We start from the raw sequence: 24,178 nt of genomic DNA on the forward strand, positions 1-24,178 counted from the left end.
CACACTCCTGCAGCTCCAACCCAGCCACACTAGGCATTTTTTATCTAAAGATGATTGAACATCTACAGAAGAGCTCAAGCTTTGGCAGAAATGCTCAAGTGGAAATGAAATGGTTTTGCTGAACAGCTGTTCTGAGCCATTTGTAGATGATCTGCAGTAACCGTAAGCTCTACTGGGCCAGTCTGAACTCCTGAATCTGAAAGATAATGAGTGTCTGTGTCGAACAGGCTATAACCTTTCATTCGTCATGTTTTATCTTACTTAGCAAATCATATCAGGTAACTGTGACCCTGCATTATTATTCTGCAGCATGTTTTATGTTTCAAATGCATTGGAGTTGTAAATAAATTTAGTGTAACAGCTTCTAATGAATCTTTTTTCTTTCTTTTCCATGTCATCTTTTCCATGATGCTGGTCCTCACAGGTAAGATCCATGCATTGCTTCTTGTCCGTTTTTTCATTCCGTTCTTTCTTTTTTATACCCATTTGTGTTAATCATCATGACCTTTATTGTGGATATTCTCAGCGGAGATGAGAGCGTGGTGTGTGAGCAGGAAGAGTAGCTTGTACTTGTTTACAGTGTGTAGCGTGTGTATATGAGAGAGATCATAGTTGGGAATCTTTGGGGGGGTCTTTACATCTCAGTGAAAGCCGGATTTGTTTTTCTGAGTTTGAGTGTGCATGATTACAGTATTAATGCAGAGAGAGAATGTGTGTGTGTGTGTGTGTGTGTGTGTGTGTGTGTGTGTGTGTATGTACGCACACCAGCAGGGGTCTTTTCTCGCTCTCTCTCTAGACTATCTAACCCAATTTCTGTTTCCTTGGAGGGATGAAAGGTAGTCTGATGTCTGTCTCTCTGTCTCTGTGTCTCTCTATCTCTGTCTGTCTGTCTGTCTCTCTCTGTCTGTCTGTCTCTCTCTCTCTGTCTCTCTCTCTCTCTTTCTCTCTCTCACACACTGTCGACGGCTCCTTGCTTTTGGGTTAACTGCATTGTTTAAGTGTGTCGAATTATGAAGTCAAAGCTTGATATGTGTGTGTGTTTCATATTTAATGCGATGCAGAGCAGGAATAACGTGTGTGTGTGTGGGAGGAGAGGCAGCTGCTGTAGTCAAGCGAGAGCACCTCTTCCTTTTCTGTTCCGCTGCAGTGCCAGGTCCCATCTGGCGTTTGGTTTCCTGATCTCCATTTAAATGCTGGCCCACTAAACTCTCAGGCTCGACAGGAAGAACAAACCCTCTGCTCTCCTGCCTTTGTGTTTCCTTGTTGATTGAAAGGGCTGCTTTCTGTTAACCCTGTCCTAATAACTGCAAAACTGTCACTGTCTCTTCCTCCATCACAACACGCCACACGCTGGTGCTTTTACAGGTTTTTCCCCTCTCAGGTTTGGGAAGCCTTGGTGGATCTGAAAGGTTTGTCTAATACACACAGAGGAGATAATGCTGATCAGGATGCTTAGCAGGGAGCAGAGTCTGCCGCCTTGCAGATAAGAAACGAGACTAGATTTTCTAGCAGATTAAGGATCGTGTTTCTGTCACGCTGACAGTTTGGCTTCAGTTCAATGTACAGCTTGTGTTCAAATGATTATGGATTTGCAGTAGGTTTCGTTTACATGTTTACATACCTGCTAACCTCCTTACACCGCTAAGAGCCAGCATTAGAAAATGGCAGCTAAGCCTCACATCGACACTTGAATAACATACAGAGATGTAAGGAACCCGTTACTTATTTATTGGCACTTATAGTTAGATTTATGAAAAATGGCATTGACTGTAAATCAAAGGGTAGAGTGCTTTTTGCTAGTCTCATTGGTTCCTGACCTTTTCAGATGCTCTATAAAATGATTGACAGGTGCGCAGGTGTTTCTGGAAACCCCGCCCCACGTTGATTAACACATCATTCAGGGTTATTCATGTGAAACAAAACAAATCACTGGATTTTCATGCTGCCACAGAGGAAGTTTTATAACAGCTTACACTTTTATGAAACAGATTCTAACCAATGTGCAATGTCTCATGTTCAGTGCTTAAAATACACCTGCTGAAGACATCCTGTTATTCCCTTCACTAATGAGTTGTTAAATCAGCACTAACAAGACAGACCAGCAACTGTACACAAGCAGGACGAGGAAAGAATCTGTTCCATTACAACTACCGTGACACCTTATTGCAGTTATTGAAAAAAATTCCTGAAGCAGAGTTAATCCGGGATTTTTTTTTTTTTTTTTTAATCCCCCTTGAGCCTTTTATCTGGGATGAAAGTCTTGTTGCAGAGGATCCTGCTCGCTCCACTGAGTGGAGAACAGGCTGAAGAACACCTGCTTCAATCATCTCTCTCTCTCTCTTACTCATTTGTCTATCTTTCTCCTGAAGCTCCCCTGTCCTCAGATGCTGTGAATCACATCAGTTTATTTACAATCTCGTCATTAATTGGAAAGCAGAAAAAGAAAGAGGTTGAGGCACATGTTGAGATTTTCTTCTAGCTCTGATGTTTTGGCTTGGCAAATAAATAAATAAATAAATAAACAGGAATGACTTTTACAAATCAAATCAGATGATTACTATTGTTTTCCTTAATTCGACTAACTGCAATTCTTTAAACCACAAGCTTTTCACTTAGTCTTTTTTTATACCGTGTTGGCATGAGCGCTCAGAAACAGGAGTAAATGTTTGCGTCAGTGTTTAACATGTCGGCATCGCAGCCCTGCACGCAACGAGAAAAAGAGATAAAGATAATTCATTTCATCCTCGTGCATCAGCTGTATGTAGGTCTAATGTAGGTCTAATCACTTATATAATAAAGCAGTAGGTGAGAAAAGCTATTAGACCTTATAGTTGAGCTTGTATTGAAGGCTGGAATTGAATTGGAATTCATTTTCTTTTTTTCTTTTTTTTATTATTATAGTAAAGCTATGCTTCAGACTGTCAGTGTAATCAATACCACCACCACAACCCACTTAATCTTCTGTGACCTGCACATTATCATTATCACTTACATTTCCACTGGACTCTGATTCATGGATACTACTGAGATTAGACTCGGACTGTCCTCGTACTGTATGCGCAATCTTCTACTTTATGACTGCAAACATTGTCTACACTTTACTGCTTTAGCTACTTGTTATTCTACAGTAGAATATCATTTTTACTAATCTTGGCTGAGTCTGAGTGTACAACTGCACAACTAGTTGATTGTGTCTTCATTCTTAAAGCACTCTTCATGCACATGCATACTGAACATTGTTATTATCTAAACTGTGTGCGAATGCAGTGGTACATATGCAGTGGTACAAATGCATAGACATGCCAGAAAAATTGCTAACCCTAGTCTTACAAGCATAGTTATGCTTGTATATTTAATTAAACTAATGTTAAGCATTTAAAAGACTGGTTTATGAATGATGAAATAATGTACAGTGTGGGGAAAGAATTCAGACACTTAAATAAGAAAAATGGTTGTTGGTTATTACATCTTCATGCTGTCTGTGTTAAAAAGCAACGATTTTTGTAGCATTATAGTACACGGTCTGTACCTCTAATCTTTAATTCCCCCAGGGTTCCCCCAAATTAAATTTATTTGTATATCGCTTTTAACAATTCCCATTGTCACAAAGTGTGGAAACAGAAGAGTGAGAAAAATAAAAGAAATAAATATATAATAATAATAATAAGAAAAAAATAAGGATAAAAATAAATAAATGAATATATATATATATATATATATATATATATATATACAATTAAAGCTTTTAAATTAAAAATTCATTTAAAATTTAAAATACTATATTTCTGTCCCTATCCCTAATGAGCAAGCCGGAGTGATGGCAGCAAGGAAAAACTCGAGAGGAAACCTTGAGAGACCCCAGGCTCAGAAGGGAACCCATCCTCATTTGGGTGAAACTAGACAGTAAATAATGTAAATAATGTCCTTTCTTTAAGATCTAGACTTCTCCATAAACGTCTGTAGATTTGCTAGGTCATGTAGGGCCTTGTAGAATTCTATTAGCTAAATGTTTGGGCTTGTTGTCTTGTTAAAATGTCCCTATTCTCCTCAGATCCTGTTTCTTGGCTGATGAGATAAAATTCTCCACTAATGAAATTCTGGAGCGGCTTTTCACATGTCCATTTAATGCCTTATTACTTTATATCATGATGCTCCCACCCCCATGCTTCATCATGGGGTTCTTGTCACACAAACATGCCTTCTTTCTCTATACAGTACATGAACATTTAGCTTTTGTTTTTTCTGATCAGCTGTGGAGTTTGCAGTAGGGTGTAATGGAGACGAATGTGGTGCTGCAGTTCTTGCTGCTTTCAGATCATCCTCTTTTAAAGTGACTGATGTACTTCTGCCTTTCTGCCTTCCTCATAATGAGTCTGAGTGCATGTTATAAAATCTGTAATGAAATCTCTCTAGAGTGTTTTATGAACTTTACACCTGCTTATTATCAAACACGTTGCACTGACAGGGATGTTGATGATCTTTGCTACGGTCCTTTACTGCATTTTTATTGGAGTTTTTTTAGTTTTGTTTGGCTTGCAATCTGTTGCTTTTTAATTCGAGTTTTGTTTAGCCTGTGAACTGTGGCATTTTCAATCAAGTTTCGTTTAGCATGATAAGTGTAGCTTTTTTATTTGAGGTTTTTTTTAGCCTGAGAACTGTGGCATTTTCAATTAGGATTGCAAAGGAGCTAAATTTCCGGAAACTTTCCACGGGAACTTAATCTGGGGAATTTTGGGAATATTCAAAATTGGAAACTTTACAGGGATTTATGGAAATTTATGGGAATTTATGGGAATTTACAGGAATTTATGGGAATTATCTGGAAATATAGGGAAATTTATATAATAAACTATATCATATACAAACATAAACATTTTGTTTGGTCATAAGCAGACATGCATGCAAGGTAATACAAATTTAAAAAATGACCTCTTGACTGATTTAATTGTAAGTAGAACTTTAATTGATTATTTCACTGCGTAACACAAAAGCATAATAAACATTATTATGCTGGTAATAAACATAATAAACTTAATAATTGAAATAAACATTATTTTATAGAGGATTTTTTTTAAATTTCAGGGGAGAGTGAGTGTGTGGGGGTGTCATCAAATTATCTGTGCATGTGGTAACACTCCTAATTTACTGCTTATTAAGAGTTAGTAAGGTAGTTATTAAGTTTAGGTATTGGGTACAATTAAGAATGTAGAATACGGTAATGCAGAATAAGGCATTAATATGTGCTTAATAAGTACTAATAAATAGCCAATATTCTATTAATATTCATGCTAATAAGTAACAAGTTAAATGACCCTAAAATAAAGTGTTACTGTGCATGTTATGGAAAAATGCAAGTACATACAGGGGGTTTGGCCTCAATGGCCCTCCAGAAAGCAGTGTGCTGTGTGCAAGTGACCGAGGAAGGCAGGGTACAAATTCAACTTAAACTGCATTAAATCTTGTTGTTTTAAACAAAATTATGCTGTTAAGATTTTTTTTAACTACATTTAAGTACCTTGTTATAGGCAACTAAAAATTCCCAGTGTATTCCCATATATTCCCGTTAATTCCCATGGAAAGTTTCCAGCCTTGAAAATTCCTGGAATTTTGCAACCCTATTTTCAATCAAGTTTCGTTTAGCATGATAAGTGTAGCTTTTTTTATTAGAAGTTTTTTTTTAGCTTGAGAACTGTATCTTATTTATTCAAGTCTCGTTTAGCCTAAGAACTGTAGTTTTTTTGTGTGAGTTTTGTTTAGCCTGAGAACTGTAGCGCTGAACAGTGGATGTGTGTTGTGTGTATATAATCTGTATATAATCTGAATGTTTATGACTTGAAAGAACGTGATATAAATACTCATAAATATGAGTAGAATAGCTATGAGTTGGGGCGTATCAGTAAGAAAACATGGTGGAATCACTGGAGCAATCGACAGTAAACGTGTTAAATGTTTACTCTCCTCAGAAGCTGATTTCATTTCTTATGTGTTTTGTTTATGCAGCAAGTTCATAATTCACAGCTCTTTGCTTGAATCTATAGATTTGTACATCTGACGCTTTAGACATTGTGTTCTGAATGACGGATTCATCTTCTTAAATAACATTTTTAACAGTTTACTGTTGATTTCAGTGCAGACTGTCACATGCATAATCAGACTGGTAATGGGAAAGGGAAAATCTGAGAAAAAACCCCCAACAACAAGAAGTGTAGCTGCATACAGACGGGTGTAGCTGCATACAGGCGAGTGTAGCTGCATACAGGCGAGTGTAGCTGCATACAGGCGAGTGTAGCTGCATACAGGCGAGTGTAGCTGCATACAGGCGAGTGTAGCTGCATACAGGCGAGTGTAGCTGCATACAGGCGAGTGTAGCTGCATACAGGCGCGTGCAGCTGCATACAGGCGGGTGCAGCTGCATACAGGCGGGTGGACTGCACACCATTATTAAGCCATTAACCTCCTACCATGCTCCGTGTGATGACCTTGATTAGAGATCACGATGGAACGAGGAAACAATCTTATTGACTTTGAAAGAAGGTTCATTACAGAGGCACAGTGGCAGGAGCTTCAGTCCCAAAGACCTCTCAACTGGATGGGTTTGAATAGGACGTGACATCTGCATTTAGATCAATAAGAAGATGGTAAAGAAGGTTGAGATTTGTGTTGAAAGTGCACACTGGATGACCGTGATGCTCTTGCATTAGTGTGATCTGTGAAGTAGAACAGAAAAGTGATCAGACTGTCAGTAAGCATAACATTCAGAGAGGATTTTGTAGTGTTGTAGTAGTGAATAAAGATCTCGTTACAAAGACATACAAATAATTTGATAGTTCAGTGCTGGTCTACAGAGAGGCTGTGATAAAACCGATCGAATCAGATGAGTCATAATTCTCAGCATGTGGGCGAGGGTACGTGTATGATCCAGACCTGACTGTTTGACTCCTGCAGAGAGCCAGTCTGGTGTCTGTTATGCTGTGGGTGAATTTTGCAGGCATGATTTTGTACTTAGTGAACCAAGTTATTCTAAATGATCACATCGGAACATATCGAGGACGACTCCACTACCCCAAGTCCACACGGCACGATGGCTCATTGAATGCTTTGACGAGGATGCAAATGCTGTAAATCCAATGCCCCTGATTTCACATTCACCAAATCCCAGTTCAAATTATTTGACACTTGTGGGAGGTTTTAGAATGAAGGGTAAGAGAAGAAAGAACAACACCATAATCAAACACCAGCTGAGTGGGAATATTATTTGGGAGAGTGACGCTCATGTCCACAACTCCAGAGGATTGTAGAATCAATGGCAAGGAGCACCGCAGCTGTTCCGGTAGCTCATGGAATCCAACATATTTGTATTATAATGTTCTGTATTGTTTACTGGCACAATATTGTTCACGTTTTTGTTTTTTCTCAGAGCAAGTGAGCTCAAGCTTTTTACCATTTCAGCAATATATCTAATGATGCTAGTCACATCAGAGAAACAGACACGGCCTTCAGAGCGAGGATCTGAAGCTACATTCACACATGCAGCCATTTTAGTGCTGCAAGCGTTCCTACTGCTAGTTACCATAGTAATAACGTTTATCAGTGCTGGTGCAACTAGCATTCCAAATCCGTTTTCATGCCTCTAAAAATGAAACCTTCTGGGAGGAAGCATATGGATATAAAATTCACCAGCATATATCTGCATCATAACGTATGAGATGAAGGAGCAGCATCGTGTGCTCTTCTGTCTTCACTCTCATAGGTTTTCTCAACTGTCACATCTCTGGACACGCCCACATCTAGTCACCAGAAGTCAAGAGCTCTTTTCGAAAATGAACGTTTGCAATGTCGCAGCGAGTCGCTGCATGTGCGGGCATCGCATTAGATCGAGCGTCTCCGACATGACGCCGTAATTGGGGAGTTATTATAAAACACCCACATTAATGAACAATGTGGTTTATCTTACACAGACGTCTCTAGTGCTGTATTTACTGCCGACTGCAGAGTTCAGTCTTCTGCCTGGAAACAAGTGTACACTTCACATTTCCTTAGAGCAGTGATTAGCTCTGTGATTATCACACGTCTTTGTCTTTCTGGGTCATGAATAAAGACATGGGATAAATAGCACTGGAGCATATTCACTGCTGTGTGCACTTTGAACCGGATCATAAACAATATGAGTACAGAACACAGCGTTCAGCGCTGATGTGTTTGGATTAGTCTCTCACTGATTCAGGTTTATATTCACCGAGCACCTTGTTTACATGACTGCGTTTTGTTTTTTTAGTTTTTTAGTATTATCTGGCGTATACATTTCACTTCTGATGTCCAGTCACACTCCTGATGTCATTACTTGCGTATATTTCACAGGGAAGTGCTTTGAACGCAGAGCGTGCCTGCTTTGCATTCCTAACTAGGGTGAAGTATTCTTAAAATGCAGCTGCTGTGAAGTACAATGTCACAAACCGTTGACTGGAGTAGCACAGCTCTGGGGTTACTCTGCCTTGCTCATCTCAAGCCTTTGACTATGATAAAAGGGTTGCTCATGTTTGAAGTTACTCTGCAGTGTAGGTTGCTGTATAATTTGCGTCCCCCTGTGTAGGATATTTGCTGCAATCTTGCTTGTTTCACGGTTTTGCCTCTCTGCAATTACAGCCGCTTTAGAAGAAAATAATGGTATTATGTGAAACTGATCCTGTCATTGGTTTGCAGATCCAACAAAAGAAACTGGGACGCAGTTAAAACAGTACATTATAAAGAAATAAGAAAGGGATGCAGAGCGAGGCAAAAAAAAAAAAACGCAACGCAACCTAAATGTGCACGCGCCTGGTTATGTAACAGCCGCTGGTTACTTTTTTCATGAAAAGATTTAAATCAGTTCCAAGCCGGAGTTTGGATTGTATATATTATTTGAACAGACGTTTTCTCATAATATCTTGTTATATCTTTGTAGTCACTGCTACAGTGCTGCAATGAATGTGGAAATTAAAGAAACATTTCCAGAGCAGTATGCAGTATTGCTTTGCCTATAACGCAGGAAGCTCTTACTCAAAAGAAATGAAACTCCATCCCTCGCCACCAAGCTCAACACAGCGCTCGCCCTGAGCCGTGACCCATATAATTTTCATTTTGGATTGCATGAAGCGAGCTAACGTTATAAACCAGGCTTATTGCAAACAATCCAAGCTCATTTTCACCAGGTTCTGTCCTCCGAAGGAAACTAATCTTAAAACCCGCTATGATACTATAGCAACATAGTGTATGTTTGTAGACAAATCTGCTCAGTTTAAGCTTAGCTAAGATGAGGGACATCACTCTTTTAAAAAAAATGAAGTACTCTACCTACATGCTGTTTTTTTTTTTTTCAACAGTCGAATGTTGGAATATAAAAGCCAGAAAATCAGTTCGAAATTAGATTAAACAAGCTATAAAAAGAAAAAAATCTTACTACAGGGGTTCGGAAAGATTTTGCAGCCAGGACTCGTTTAACTGTAAAATAAATTACCCAGACGCCCTCAGCACTGATTTTTATGAACGTAATGCAAGTGTTCCAAAATGATGCTCATTATTTAAAAGTGTGCAATATTATTTTGAGTAATGTGCAGCACCGGTAAATACTCAGTCTTGAAATTTTCCACTTTTCCTAATGGTGGTAGTGATTAAACCCTGTCAACTCAAGTGACCGAGTGGGATGGGTTTTTTTATGGCGATACACTGTGTTGAAATGATGAGAACTCTTAAACACTCAATAATTAATAGAACAACTGTCCGTGTTACGTTGTGCTTTTTGTAAGACATTAATAACCCCCACCCCATGTCTTGGAGCATCGTACGTTGTCGGCCACTGTCCCGTTCAGAAAGTGATTGTTGTTTATCTCTTACCGTGTACGATTTGTGTTACATCCATCTCTAAAGGTGATGGCCAGTGAACACACAGCTCCTGAACCTGCTTTTGGAGTACACTTAAGTTTGGAAATGTGTGCACAGGAGATGGGGACTTGGTATACCACTGTTTTATTCAGCCATGCTATTTATACTTATTTTTCTCACTGCTATTACCCTTCTGAAAGGGATGTAAATAGCCACAACAACACAGTATTTAGTACAGAACCGTTTAACTCACCAAAGGCGCATTGCTTTACTGTTTTACAGAAGCAGGCTGGGTTTCAACTGCCACTTCAGTGCGCTTGTAAGATTATTTCTTGTCACAGTGCATGAGATGATCCCAAAGAGCTCTCGGCCTAATACCATAACAGCCGCGTCCTCCATGTCATGCTTTACAACAAAGCTCCAATAACCATAAAGCTGCGATTCAAGAGTACTACAGAATCGTGCTTACATCATCAGTCAGCACCATCCAGACTCGTACACAAAGTGAGGTCACATAAGCAAACATCATACTGCAATGTCCTTTTATACGAGCTGTGAGGTTTGAATCATAATGTGTTGACACTTAGAGAACTTGCGCTGGCACTGAATAAGCCAGTGGTGTGCATGTCGTCATGCTGAGAACATTCACATTATTTTTCGTGAGTTTTTTGTCGAACGATTTGGAATTTCGACAGTATAAATCCAGCTTTATTAAGGTAACCATCTGTTGTGAAGTTAAGATGATTTAACTTTCTCTTCATGGGTGTCCTTAATGACTTTCCCTGCAGTTTCCTTTTGGATGCTAAAATATGGAATACAGCTGGTTTCTACATTTTTCTGCATTTTTGCTACATTTGCACTTCCTGAAATATACACAACAATGACCTGTGTGTGTTTCACACTACTGATGTGTTTAAAGTGGAATATGGTGAACACTTATTATATAATATCTTATTTTGGTCAAATTACAAATCACGTCACCCTGTAATAATTAAATACTTAACGAATTCGGACATCTGTAAGTGTGTACAAATATTCTCTTGTACTTTCTGCCAGGCAATGTCTATAGTTTTATTAATACTGTACTCAGTCTGTTTTCTTTTATTTGAATGTCTTTGTACGGTTTAATAAATAAAGCCTGGATATTTCCAGGTCACTTCCTGAACGTACCTTGTGTTTTGAGTGTGATGGAGGGGGGATGGGATGCTGGAAGGACCTTCTTTATGATGGAGGCACATTAGAGCAGGTGGTGTTTTGGCCAGGGAAGGGCCATGAAAGAGAAAGCAGATAGCAGCCGGGTGAGAATGAATGCTAAATAACCCCTCCCTAATCCACACTTAATCTCTGTAATGATTCCACAAATGTCAGGCGAAACTGAGGCACTGGGTTTTGAGGGTAGATTAGAAGAGTAAGATGCGTTACAAACACCTCCCTCTTCTGGAGAGAGAAGGGCAATGAGGAGGACTGATGAAAGGGTGTGTGTGTTTGAGTGTGTGTGTGTGAGTGAATGCTTGTTTTAGGTTAGTATATTTTGTGTGTACTTGAAGCCTTACAGAAACATCACGTCATAAATGTTAATATCTGATAGTGAGTTTATTTGGACAATATTCTGATACTGTTACATTCCTGTGCATCATGCTGTTAGTCCTCACTCTGTATTCTTGTCATATGGACCTCATATTTGTGTTCTGTGTCCTGCTGCTGCTCTTGGAGCAAATGCAATAACCACAGAGGATTGTGGTGTGTGATCTTGCACGCTTGCAGCTCAACAACGTGTGCTTTAGGAAAATTATTCAAGTGAGAAAATCTCATCTGAAAAGTGACATCGCACGTGAATATACGTGACACATGAAAGCATGTAGAGATGTACACATTATGTAGTGCATCTCCTACACTAACAGTCTCAGGTGAGCCTGGGCTTCTGCCACAGCGTTTGATTGACAGGGGACTAAACCCCGCCCAGCTCGCGCTCCAGACTCGTGTGTATCCCGGAGCGGATCACAGGCTCCTGCTACTATTTTGTCTGCAATGTTAACAGATTACTTTCGCAACTTTTTCCACCTGAAAATCAGTCCTTTAACAGGAATATATACTTTTCAATGGCTACCATTTTAATGTAAATCTGCAGCACTGCGTTTAGTCACGTTTAGCTGTCCGTGTCCGGTTCCGTTTTTTTCCCCCCATGAAACATTCTCCATAAGCTGTAAATCCGGGACGTGGGGAAGGTTTAATGCACCTAATACATGTGTAATAATCTCATTTTAAATCGGTGATGCAAGCAGGATGCAACATCACTGTTGTCCGGTGTGCGCGCGCGTTCCGGTTCCAGTCCGGCTTTTGCTTTCACTCCGTGTATCAGAGCGCGCGCGCTGTGCAGAAGAGACGGATCTACAGCTGCAGTCTTTACAGCGCCTCATTCTGAAGCGCGGAAACTCAATTTGGACGTGTGTGGGTTTCTTTGAACGGAAATAGCGTTAGGACGCCGCCGTGCGAGAGCGAGGCGAGGGCACGCGCGCACAAAGGGCAACTTGACCGGGGCGCACGGTCTGGGGCATTATCGCACGGTCCGGGGTATTAAAGCACGGTCCGGGGCATTAACGCACGGTCGGGGGCAATATTTTCACGCAAGATGGACAGCATCGCTGCGGGAAACGAAACAGGATCTTTTACCACAGCGAGCACTTTGTCTTAAACCCCGGACGTTTGTGAGGACCCATATGGAGTTTAGGACGTTTCTCTGTTGGGTCGTTAATCGTTGATGTTTTTATTTTTTGGGAAAGCTGTCAGTGACGGAGTGTGTAAGTGACGGTCACTCCGGAGTGTTAAACGTCCTGTACGCTGTTGTATTTTAGCTTTAACTGAAACATTGACCCTTTTTATTATTATTATTATTATTATTATTATTATTATTATTATTATTGTTGTTGTTGTTTTTATTATTATTATTGTTATTATTGCCCTGTATGAGTGGTGTGACCTGTGATCATCCCTCTTTAATGATACGACGGCTCAGTCTATTTATTTTCCAGTCTATTAATTTCTTGTACGACTTTTGTGTCTAAAGAATGTATCTGCTTGATGGAAATTGTGTGGAAAGGATGGATAGGGGAACACCGCAAAGGAAAACTGTTTACAGGATCTCTCTTACCTTAGTAAAAAGGGAGAGCTTGCAAGAAGGTGGCGGTGCTGCTCCGGTGCACCGGCGACTGGAGAACCCCAAGGTGAGCGCGTACCGGCGGGAAGGCTCGGTAGAAATCCAGCGCACTTGTCTCCTGGAACAGGTCAAAGAAGTGGAGGATGAAACCGATGAGTTGTCTTCACAGGCATACAGGAACTTCAGAACGTTTAGCACTGGGCAGCTGGAACTGGGTAGGTCAAAAATCTCTCGAAGGGCACTTAATTTGCGCAAAGATAATTCAATGGGCTCAAATGAAATGTGCACCAGGACATCACCAGAAGATGCTTGCAGCACTGAACGGATGGAAAATGGTGCTAAGCTGCATGGAAATAATGTACGCGCAAGGGCAATGAATGAGTGTAATGAAACGAAAGAGGTTGAGACTGAAGGAAGCTGCAGAGCAGCAGCTGGCAATGGGGAAAATGTGGGTGTGAAAATCGGACGAATCCTCCAGACGTCCAGGAGCGCTGAAGAGCAGGTCAGCATATGTGGTGTTGAGGATCAGGTATCTGAAGAGGGTGGCAGTCTTCCCAAGGACAACAGCCTTGCTTCTTTGCTTGCCAAAGGGAACGGAAGTGCCACCAAGCAAACACCCCAGACCCCGCCGGCCAAGAGGCACCCGAGCTTGCTGCGTCGGAGTTTCAGCTTTCGCCACTGGGCCGGAGGGGAGCTTCTGCGGCTCCGAGCCCTCTCCAAAGAGAAGCATCACAGCAGCTCAGGCTGCATTGCCCGTGATGAGGCTCAGACTCGATCTTCTGTAGTCTTGCAGAACCCAGCTGCCGAGGAGTCTGAGAAGGGCAGCACTGTAGATGTCGATGAGGTTCTCATTCAGATGGACTCTTTGAAAGAACCCAGTCGCAGGGACCGTGCCAAGGGCAAAAACCGCACACTGGACAACAGTGATCTCCTCAGGCTCTCTGAGAAACCGCTTGTGGAGAAAGAGAGCTTTCTCAGAGCTGCTGGACTTCGTTCCAGTGGCCAGGAGCGCAGACTACTTCGCTTCTTCAGCGGGATCTTCTTAAAGAAGGACAGTACCTCCACGCCAGTGAGCAGCCCCAGCAGTCGTTCCCTTCGCAAGAATGGCCTGATGAGCGCCCAGAGGAGGGCCATCAAGGGCTACTCGCAGTCTAGCACCGAGAGTGTGAACGGCTTCCTGCGTGAAGGTAACATAAGCTTTTGTTTTTTTGTCTTTCTGCTATTGCTGTTACGAGTTTGGGAGCGTTTGGGGTGGCAGGAACTGTTTGTGGTGAAAAGTCAGAGTGGGGGCTGGAGAGATGTTTGTTTATTTTGGACACATGGGTGATGTTTAGCTGCCATTCTTTAGGGCTCTTTGTGTTTGTGTTTCATTACACTGAGTCTAGTGTTTCCTTAGTTGATTTTCTTTCTCTCTGTCTTGCTCTATCTTTTTAATCTAGTGTCTAGAATGTAGAGCTTATGTTATTAAATGAGATGGCTGTGAATGTGTAAGTGACTTGTTTACTCTTGTTTACTAAATTCCTCGTGTTTTTGACCATGTTTGACGATTTTCCAGCCCCTGTATTCCATCAGTTCTTCCTGGTTGTATTTCTTCTTCTTTTGTATTTTTTTTAATTACATTTTTTTTAAGGGAAGGGAAGACCCAATTTACTAAATGGAAACTCGCGTAAAGCAACATTTACATCTCTTTGTGGTTTCCTCTGCATTATCTAACTCTAATGTTCTTGGTGACAGCAGGGCACTAGAGATGCCCCCTCATGACTCTCTGTCATATGGTAATTGGGGAGCTTCTGGTAGATACTTCATATGCTCTGAAAGTGCTCTTAATGAATTACCTGCCTGGGTGCGAGCCAAGGGCCATCTGCTGCCTCAGAGGTGAGCCGTACATCCTGAAAGGCGGGCTGCTCTCGTTTCCGAGTGCAAAATACATCACGCACTGCTTTCCATTGTACACAGAGCCCTAGGCATTGTGTTTTCTTGTTCAAATAAGAACTTAAATCGGCGGCTTCAGTTATTTCAAAGGTTAAGCTTCATCTAAGAGGCCGCGTCCATTTTTAAACCCGGTGACCTGTGCGGTGTGTTTAAATTACAGCACATTCGAGTGTGTGGTGTAACATGACCTGTGCTGAATGGCTGCTTCCACATTCTGCACATTCTTTAGGCATTCCTGAAGCTTAAGACAGGGCACAGGCACATCAGTCACTAATTAGATAACTAACTGCTGGTTGAAGTTTTTGGGTTAAATATTGAGCTCTGTGGCGAATCTTAGTCAGCCTTAATCTTAGAATCTTAGCCAGCCTGATGTGCGGCATAATTAACGATTCTTTTTTTTTTTGTGTGTGTGTTCTGAGTTTGTACAGATCGTGCCTTTGTTTCAGGCATTGTTCAGTTCAATTAGCACTGAGGTGCTGGCGTACAGAACGAGCTGTGCTTGGTGCCATGTGTTACTGCAAGGGAGCAGGATGTGAAATAGCATTCTGTAGTGCACCGTCAGCACCAGCGGTCTGCATGGTTCAGGTCCAGATAATTTTTTTAGCCTAAAACTGCAGTATGGCTTTTGTTTCAGTACGGCACGGTCTGTGATGTGCTGACGTTATTGTGTATATATAGTTTCTGAGGCTCGTTCAGTTCTGTAAACATATTTTCAGGAATTGGGAATATAAACAGTAAAGCATTTGGAAGAAGAAAACGCAGGATGTTGGCAGGGTCCTGGATGTGGAAGAGAAAGCGAGTAACACGCTAAAGTCTGTGTCCTTCTAATCTCCTGGTTGGTTCTGTACAGCATGTCCGTAAAGTTTGAGGCGAGGGCTGATTAAAACTACCGCAGGCAGCAGATAACTTTTTGTTGTTGTTGGTTTTTTCCCCTCGGCCCCTTTTTTGTTCTTGCTATTGGAGTCTTGCCTTTCTTTTTGCAGTCTTAGCTAAATAAATGTCAGAAGAACTAGTGTATATATATTCCCAAGCTGTTTTCAGCCTCAGTAAAGCTTATTTATTTATTTATTTCCCTTCAATTCCACAGCAGGGGTAAACTCAGGGGGATGTTACAGTGCAGCAACTGAGCTTCACTTTGACTCAGGGTTAATGGCATCAGGTATGTGTGGCTGTTTGTACGTGACCTAGATTTGCAGCCGCGCAGAAGAGATGAGTGTTTGGTGCATGGATATAAAGGACTGGAGGAGGTAGGAACACGACTGTAGATTCTAGTGGTAGAATCCTAGCAGTATGATGGCACAGATATATACACGTACCACCACAAACAAATTCGGCTGTTAGATGATCATCTAATGTGATCTGTCAGGCGATCTTCAGCCTTTTCTTGCATTTGCAGAAACCTTTTGCAGAAAAAATGTGTGAGAGCTTGTTCTCAAGGGCTAACAAAAGCTGCAAGGGATCTGTTCTTTCATTTCAGCCTCATCACTAAGCAGCCAGTGCAAATAAGAAAAGCTCAGTCCAGCACATCGATGGTGCACCAATTTGAACAATTTCAAAATGAACCAGTCACTGCTGAGTGACCTGAGTAACGGTGGATTGCACTGTGACCCCAGATCTCATCTCATGACTGAAGGTCTCTGTAAAAAGTCAAAGTCTTTCTACTCGGGGTTCTAATATACGTCAGGAGTTTTCGTCAACAAGGAACTTCCTTTGCACATCACATCTGATGAAAGCGCTTACTTGTCATTTGTACCAGCTTCTATATGTCCTTTACTCAACATGCCTCATCAGTAAAAAGAAGCAAAAAGGTTTCCCCGAAACACCTTTTGTTACAAAGCATGTTGTTCACAATTTTTTGTCTGTAATTTGCACGTAGGCAGGTGGTATTTTCAGACTCAGTCAACATCTTGACGTAGTGAATTATTCACATAGTTACCACAGGCTAATGAGCTTTCTCACACTGTGCTTTTCTTTCTCCTCCTTTCTCTTTCATTCTCTCTCCCTTTTTCTAATTCCCTCCTTGTGCCTTTATCCAAATCGGTATACAGTCATCCCACTCCGACAGCACCGCACTCTCACTGATTGATGTGTTCACTAGCTGATGGTATCACCGGTGCCATAATGTTCTTATATAATTGTCATTTTGATCCTACGCTCATCACACGTGTTGTTCTGCATATGTGCAGTGCTTTGCTTTTATTCCTGATTACTTCGTTAAAGTCAGTGACTGTGACAGTGTGTGTGATTCTTATTCAATCTTATTCTTTTAGTGAGAATGCAGCACGTGTGAAAAAGAACAGTATGCGAACGTGTTGTCTGTATACATGAGACGTGTTGTAGCTGTGAACGAGTGGGAGAACCGTGTGTGTGTGTGTAGATGCTGCATTGTCTTTACTTTTGTCTACATTTCTTTGTATAGATGTATAATAAAAACAACATTTAAGAAATCTGCAAAATACATAGTAAACGTGTCTTCATGTACCGTTATGAAATTTTTCCCCTAACCCTCTAATAAGTAGGACTTCTAGCTTGTGGATGCTGAAAATCTTCTTTATTTGCGCTCTCGGGATAGCGTTTCTTGCTTCTTGGCTTATCTCTCATTCAGCTTGTGGTTAATTAAGTAGCAGGCTTGTCACTACAGGGATCAGCAAAGGTCCCTATGGATTACCATTCGTCCCTGATCCGGGTAGTCTTCACTCTGCGTTACAATGTAACCCACCCTCTCTTGTACGTACACACATTTTTATACTGAAATGACTGGGGGGAGGGGGGAGGCTTGAATGTTTGAAGACCTGGTCTGTGGAAGCTGTGGGGCTGTTTAGGCCATGCGTGGTGTTCTCTTTCTTCCATGCTGGTATTAAGGTCAGTGGATGAATGTGTGTGTCGGAGAGAGGGACTGGTTGGATCAGGACTGCTGTGAATGCTCAGGGGAGAGCCAGATGCTAGGCAGCAGGAGGGGGTTGGGGCAGAGATTCAGGCAATTCTGGTTTCATGCATATTTTAGTCCCCTCACAGTGGTATAGCTCCAGTTTAAAATCTGTGAAATATGTAAACTGTGTGTGAGTTTTTGTATGACTGGTGTAGCATCTGCAGGGTTTTAAACACATCCCTTGTCTCCATGCTGAGGCTATAATAATGTTCCTGCACAGTTTTACAATGCTACCATGCACATTTACATTTTACTCTCTGTTTAGTTTATTTTGTAAGTGGTACATTTGCTGTTAAATAAATAGCTTGTTAAATTCCCTTTTCAAACATGAACCTCAACCTTGTTACGAACCTATTAGTTGTAAACAATCGAGGTTTGAAAATGGCGGCTCTTGTGCAAAAGAAAAAAGCGCACCACGATGATGTTTTCTTAAAATTCAGATCTGATGTAAAAAAATCTCAAATTTATATACATGAACCGATGAGCAAAATCTGTTGTGACAAACGACAGCAGTAGAAAACGATATAATTCTCAGCCAGTGATTGGTTCCTCAGCCGGGGCGCTGGGTTCTGACTCTCCACCATTATGTGATAAATTAAATGTTGGAGCAGGTTTTTTGTTTGTTTTTTTAAATGGCAGTCATCACAAGCAAAGAAAAACCTAACACGTGACAAACCTCTGCTATCCACCTCCAATTAAGATCTCCTGGCTTTAAACTTAATCCTCAACCTGTAAACTGCTCGGATCATCAGAAGAAGGAACCGATTCACGCGAGGTCATGAGTTTGGGAATAGAAACTACGCTGTAGCTTTTCACCTGCTGGATGATTTAAAAGGTCAACATGGCTGTTACAAAATCAGCTCATACAATAAGAGCTGTTTTCAGTTGCTGCTTTGCATGACTGTTTGGCTAAGTGGCTTTTTGACTCTACATGCCCTCGGGCCTGAACGTGATGGAAGGAAGATTGAGTGTCGTCATGTTTTTTTTTTTTGCACTGTTTTCCAAAGATTGGCTTAGTTATCGTAGTCTAGGGTGGAAAAAGTAAAGTGCAGGGTTCGTCTGGAATATTCTGTTTGGGAATGTTGACCAGGGTGGAAGGGAAGCTTGGGTGTGCCAGTGTCGAGTGGGCCACAGATGTAGAGAAGAAAAGGAAAAAAGTTCACCGTTCAACACACTGCTTAGCAGCAGTGCGTTACACACAGCTTCAGTTAAAGCAGGTCACAGGTCACATGTAATACACACATCACAAGCTTGGACTTACACACTTAGAATCAATAGGTGAGACCTCAGACATTTTGGCTTTGCCGTTCCTTATACTTGCCTTTAGTAAACTCCAGGCTTTCATGGCTTCTCACATCATACAGCTGCTGCTGTGTCCCCGTGCCACTTTTACTGACGGAAGCTGTACCAGGGCATCTTATAAATATCCTCACAGTAAGGAACGGGTACATTTTAGGAGACAGAGACCACCTTGACTGGTGATGTGCAGGAATGTGTGTCCGTGTGAGAGACAGAGCTGCGAAATCAGCTGCCACTCATCAGCTTGGCTGCAAGTGTCACCTGGCCAGGCTGCTGACGGTGTAACAGTGATGAGAAAAAGAAGCCAAAGCCCAATCCCAGCCTCTTAACGGTGCACACTCTTGCTCACATGCTCTGCATGGCATTCCACATGGCACCATGGCCTGTTTGTACTCAGGCATGCAGATGGAGCAGGCGCTTAATCATCTTACACAGAGTGGAAAATGTGTTTGTTAGACATGCCTTGTCTGTGGGAAGCAGAAGTGGGCCTTGAAATAGCTAATAATGCCAAGAGGGCTCAGAGCTTCCCCATAAGTCATCCGCTCACAGGACTTTGTGGAGCTGCTGCGAGATTGGATGTTTAAGGTCTCTGTACTCTCTGCCGCAGCAGATCAGAATTTGACCCAGCTGGTGTCTGCATGCATACTGCGTGTAGGAGGGTGTCATCTTTGTCATCCTGTAATGTTTTGTTCACCTTATATAGAGGTCATATCCTTTCTCTTGCTGTCAGGTTGAGCTAAGCGTTTTTGCTTGGACAGGTGGTCAGGGTGTGCTTATTCTCTCTGGTCTAACAGCCATGCTGGTATGCACATTTCCTCACAACTGAGCATTTTTATTTCCTCTCTCTCTCTCTCTCTCTCTCTCTCTCTCTTTTTACTCAACTTTACTGTACTTTGTTTGCTAATGAGAACATTTTCAGCAGCGTCATATATATTTTCTCCTTTACGACTTTACGAGGGCCTTCGACAATCATAGGCATGCTCTTTAATGCCTTTATGGAGCTGTCAGAAAATATATATGACGGTCATTCCTTAGGCTATCAATTGGGCTTTTTGCAAAACTAAAATTTTTTATGTAATTAGCTTGCTCCTGTAGTAAAAGATTCAGCTTCTGACTGAAAGATTTCTGACTGAAAGGTTAAGCTTCATGCTCACTCCAGCAGAATGTTTGATTAATCCCAACTACTCCAGCAGGAGGTTTGTTCAATCCCAATCTATCTAGAACTATTTTGGTGAAACGTAGGTTTCGATATATGAGTTGTGTGTGGACGTGTGTGTGTATATATGTGTACACATTACAGTACGTTCAGTACATGTGATGCTATTTTGCATCTTTGGCAGTGTGAAGTAGTAACTTTAATCTGATTGGTTGTGCCCACTTTTTCTGTGGTTGGTCACTAAAGTGCTAGTTGTCTCACCATCTGATTGGCTGATCCAGACTCAGTGAAAAAGGCACTATTGTGGATTAATTCACATAAAGCTGTGTTAAGAAATCTATAAATGAATGCAGTTAGTTTTAACTCATGCCATGTGGCATACACATGCCACAATACTTGCATTATTGGCAGCCAATAACAATCTGCTCGATCATGTCCTTCTTGTTTGGACAATGAAATAATGTCCCATTGGCTTTTACTGTCGTCACAGCGATCGTTCCGGTTTGTTGAAATTTTTGTGATGCTCGAACCTCAAAGTTATCTTGTTTTCTGTTAGCTCTTGCTTTTGGTAAAGTCCCATTTGAGCATCACATGCCAGAGCTTCTGGAAGAGAGTGCATCATCGGCCTAAACCGTGCCCTGCAGTATGAGGGAGTTTTTTTGGTCTTTGGACATCGTAGTGTCAGTTACGGTCAGGTTTGTGCAAATCTGGACCCCCTGCAGCATCATAGGAGAATGAAGAGATCCTGTGCCACACCACGGTCTTGGTCACGGTTGCAGACAGTGTGCACTCAGGCATGGCAGGCTAATTAATCTTGGTCAGCTCTGGGGCATTAAGTCTACTGTGGCTTCCTGGTGAGTTTCGGGAGAACGAGGAGGTGATAAGCTCAGTATGGGATGTCTGATGTTTAAGATCTCTCTCTGTCTCGTTCATCGCTGATAGCACCGACACATGGAGGAATAGTGTGGATAGACTATAGAGGGGAAGCTTCCTTCCTAGTCACGGCCTTCATCAGGGAAGAGCTTCCTGATCCCCCCCGCCCTCTCCTCCCCCAGTTTTTCTCCTTTCCCCTTTTTTCTGTGTGGTTGGTGGCTGACTCCTGAGGCTCGTCTTGGCCCTGGCTTCTGTATTTCTGTCAAGGACAATAGGCCAGCTCAGCTGCAGGCGGCAGACTAATGACTGCTATCGGCCCAGCGTAGGGATCCATTCCAAGAGCCGTCACGGGCCGGGGCGTGTGCCATAAGTGTGGCGTGTGGAGACAGGGTTCAAGCCTGCCTCTGCTTTCCTGTGAGGTGGATATTAAGCTAATATACATATTCATGGACACTTGTGTCAGAAAAATAAGGTCTCTTGAATGAATAAATTTACATCTTTAATGATGTGCATAAAACTTAATTTAGAACACAAATTACATTGTCTTGTATCCCACTTTTTTGTAAAAAAAACAAAACAAAAGAAAATTGTTTTTCTGAGCGCCTGTTTTTCATTTCTCATTCCACAAACATCAGCACTGGCTTTACAACATCCCCTGGCATTTCTCTGGCTGTGGTTTGTCGTGTGTGTGCGCGTGTGTGTGCGCACGTGTGTGTGTGCCTGTGTCTGTCTGTGTGTGTGTGTGCACTCGTGCGATAGTGGTCTCTCAGAACCAGCTTGACAGGTTTTCAGAGAAATATATCTGACTCCATTATGGTTCCTTCCCCCGAGGTGTTGATGCTCCGTATCAATTAAAAGCAGCGCTCGTGTGCATGTCAGCGTCCCGCCATAATCCCATACAGTTGATGGATCCAGCCTTAATTACCCCGATGGAGGCTATTGTTGAGCTTTGCGTTAAGCTACAGTGTGTAAAACCTTATCTGTTTACACACTGGTCTTTTGATTTGTGTGTGGATCTGTGTATTTGCTTGTTGGAGATAAGACATTAGGACGTGTGGCCCAGCATAAGTGCAGATGTACAACGGCTTAGTTTGTGCTCTGACAGCAAGCAGACAAATGAACAGCAGAAGCATAGAAAGGGGGGTGAATAAATGAGTGCGGGGTGCCAGGCTGACTGATGAGGGTTCGGTAAAGGCCAGGCCGATTTGTCATACCCAGTCTCTCGTTAATTCACCATTAGACGCGCACACACACACACACACACACACACACACACACACACATCTCCTGCTTCAGGTCGCTGCTTGAATGTGCAGCCCTCAAGGTTGGACCCCTCACCCACACGGTGGGGGGTGTGTTTGTGTTTTTCTTGTCTGTTGAAGCAAAACACTCTGGGAGTCGTTACACAAAGGCTAACTAAATTTGTATAAATGACGCTTTTGTACGACTCCCTGTCCCTGTCATGTTCTACCATGAGTATTGATGCTCAATAAGTCAAATGAACACTGCTTTATCTCTACAACCTTCATCATTTTGTTCTACATTAGTTTCTCAGGCTCAAGTTTCCTGTTCTTTTCATCTACTCTATAGCCATCTTTATTTAATTGCTCAATTCCTTAATCTAGTTTTTCTCATCCCTTTTGTGTCTAGCCGCCCAGATTCGTAACCCCTCATCTCTCTGGATTGCACCTAAATCATACTACACCAACCTCCATGTCCCGGAGCAAGTACACATACTGCCCTGCAACCCTTTTGTTGTGTAATCTGTTAGTGTTGTAAACATGTTACAACTGTAATATACACAACAAGTGTTGACTCACAGAACAACACGAGAATCTAACAGCAAATGACCATCCAAGTGTTTTTGCTCTTACATGATGTTAGAGAATTTATGTCAGAGAGTTTATTTAATTCAATTCAGATTTATTTGTTTAGTGCTTTTAACATTGGACCTTGTCTCAGAGCAGCTTTACAGATCATAAATATAAAACAAAAAGTTTGAGATTAATATTAGGCTTATATTTAAATGTGTTTGTATTTATCCCCAATGAACAAGTCTGAGGTAGATGGAGATAACTGTGGCAAGGAAAAACTCCCTTAGATGGAAGAAACCTTGAGAGGAACCAGATACCAAAGGGAACCCATCCTCAGATGGGTGACACTGGAAGCTGATAATAAATTGTTATAAAAACAAGAGTGTTATTATGAATGATGTCCTTTCTACAGTCATATACAGCCTGACAGTTGTGTATTGATTAGGAGGTTGTTGTCCTTATTTACTTTCCATCTCCTCTTTCAACTGTCTAAAATCCTCATGAAGCGGAAACCAACCGGGGTTGGTACAATCTCTTACAATTCTAAAGCATTTCTGTTATAAAATATCTTTCTACGTAATAATAGCAATTATTTTTTTCTGTATATAAAGTTGATAGAAAAAGTCTACACACCCCTGTTGAAGTATTTTAGGGAACACAAAACAGTTACACTAACCTGCTTGTGTTATAAGTGTACACACCCTTTTCTAAGCGAGTATGTGGGTGTGATCAGAATGAACCAGTCACATTTAATCCCATGTTCAAAAGTAATTATCATACAGCTGTCATGATCAAATGAGTCTGATTAAACCCAGATAAAGACCAGCTGCTTCTGGAGGATTTTCTCCACATCCTCTTGGTTTCATTCGATGCTGATGCCCTGATCCTTGAAGAGCTTACAAAGCGTGCATGAATTCTCATGAAAAAGCATTTCCAGGACCTTAGAGGTATTACGGAACACCATAAAAACCATCATGAATAAATAGAGAAAAGGGAGCACCACAGGGACATCACCAAATACAGGGGGGTGATCAAGAGACCCACAGCAACATTAAAGGAGCTGCAGGTATATCAGGAGCTGACTACACTCTGTATGTGATGACACTCATAAGACACGTCAGATTCTTCACATCTAAATCATACCCCCAAACCCTATGGCAAAA

General features: G+C 41.6%; 1 protein-coding gene across 3 annotated transcripts in view; it reads left to right on the forward strand.

Moving 5' to 3' along the window:
* Nucleotides 1–24,178, forward strand: part of agap1 (ArfGAP with GTPase domain, ankyrin repeat and PH domain 1) — a 136,207-nt gene that overhangs the window by 29,574 nt on the left and 82,455 nt on the right. The window contains exon 1 of one of the 3 annotated variants that reach the window (XM_060868565.1): nt 12,877–14,199. The exons of 1 other annotated variant lie outside the window; for it this stretch is intronic. In XM_060868565.1, the coding sequence (XP_060724548.1) occupies nt 12,924–14,199 (1,276 nt within the window). In that variant the 5' untranslated portion in view covers nt 12,877–12,923. Of the gene's footprint in view, nt 1–12,876; nt 14,200–24,178 lie in introns of those variants that run through there. One more of the 3 variants, XM_060868564.1, reaches the window with a different exon arrangement.

Source organism: Tachysurus vachellii, chromosome 4 (genome assembly GCF_030014155.1).
Source record: "Tachysurus vachellii isolate PV-2020 chromosome 4, HZAU_Pvac_v1, whole genome shotgun sequence".
Classification (NCBI taxonomy): Eukaryota; Metazoa; Chordata; class Actinopteri; order Siluriformes; family Bagridae; genus Tachysurus; species Tachysurus vachellii.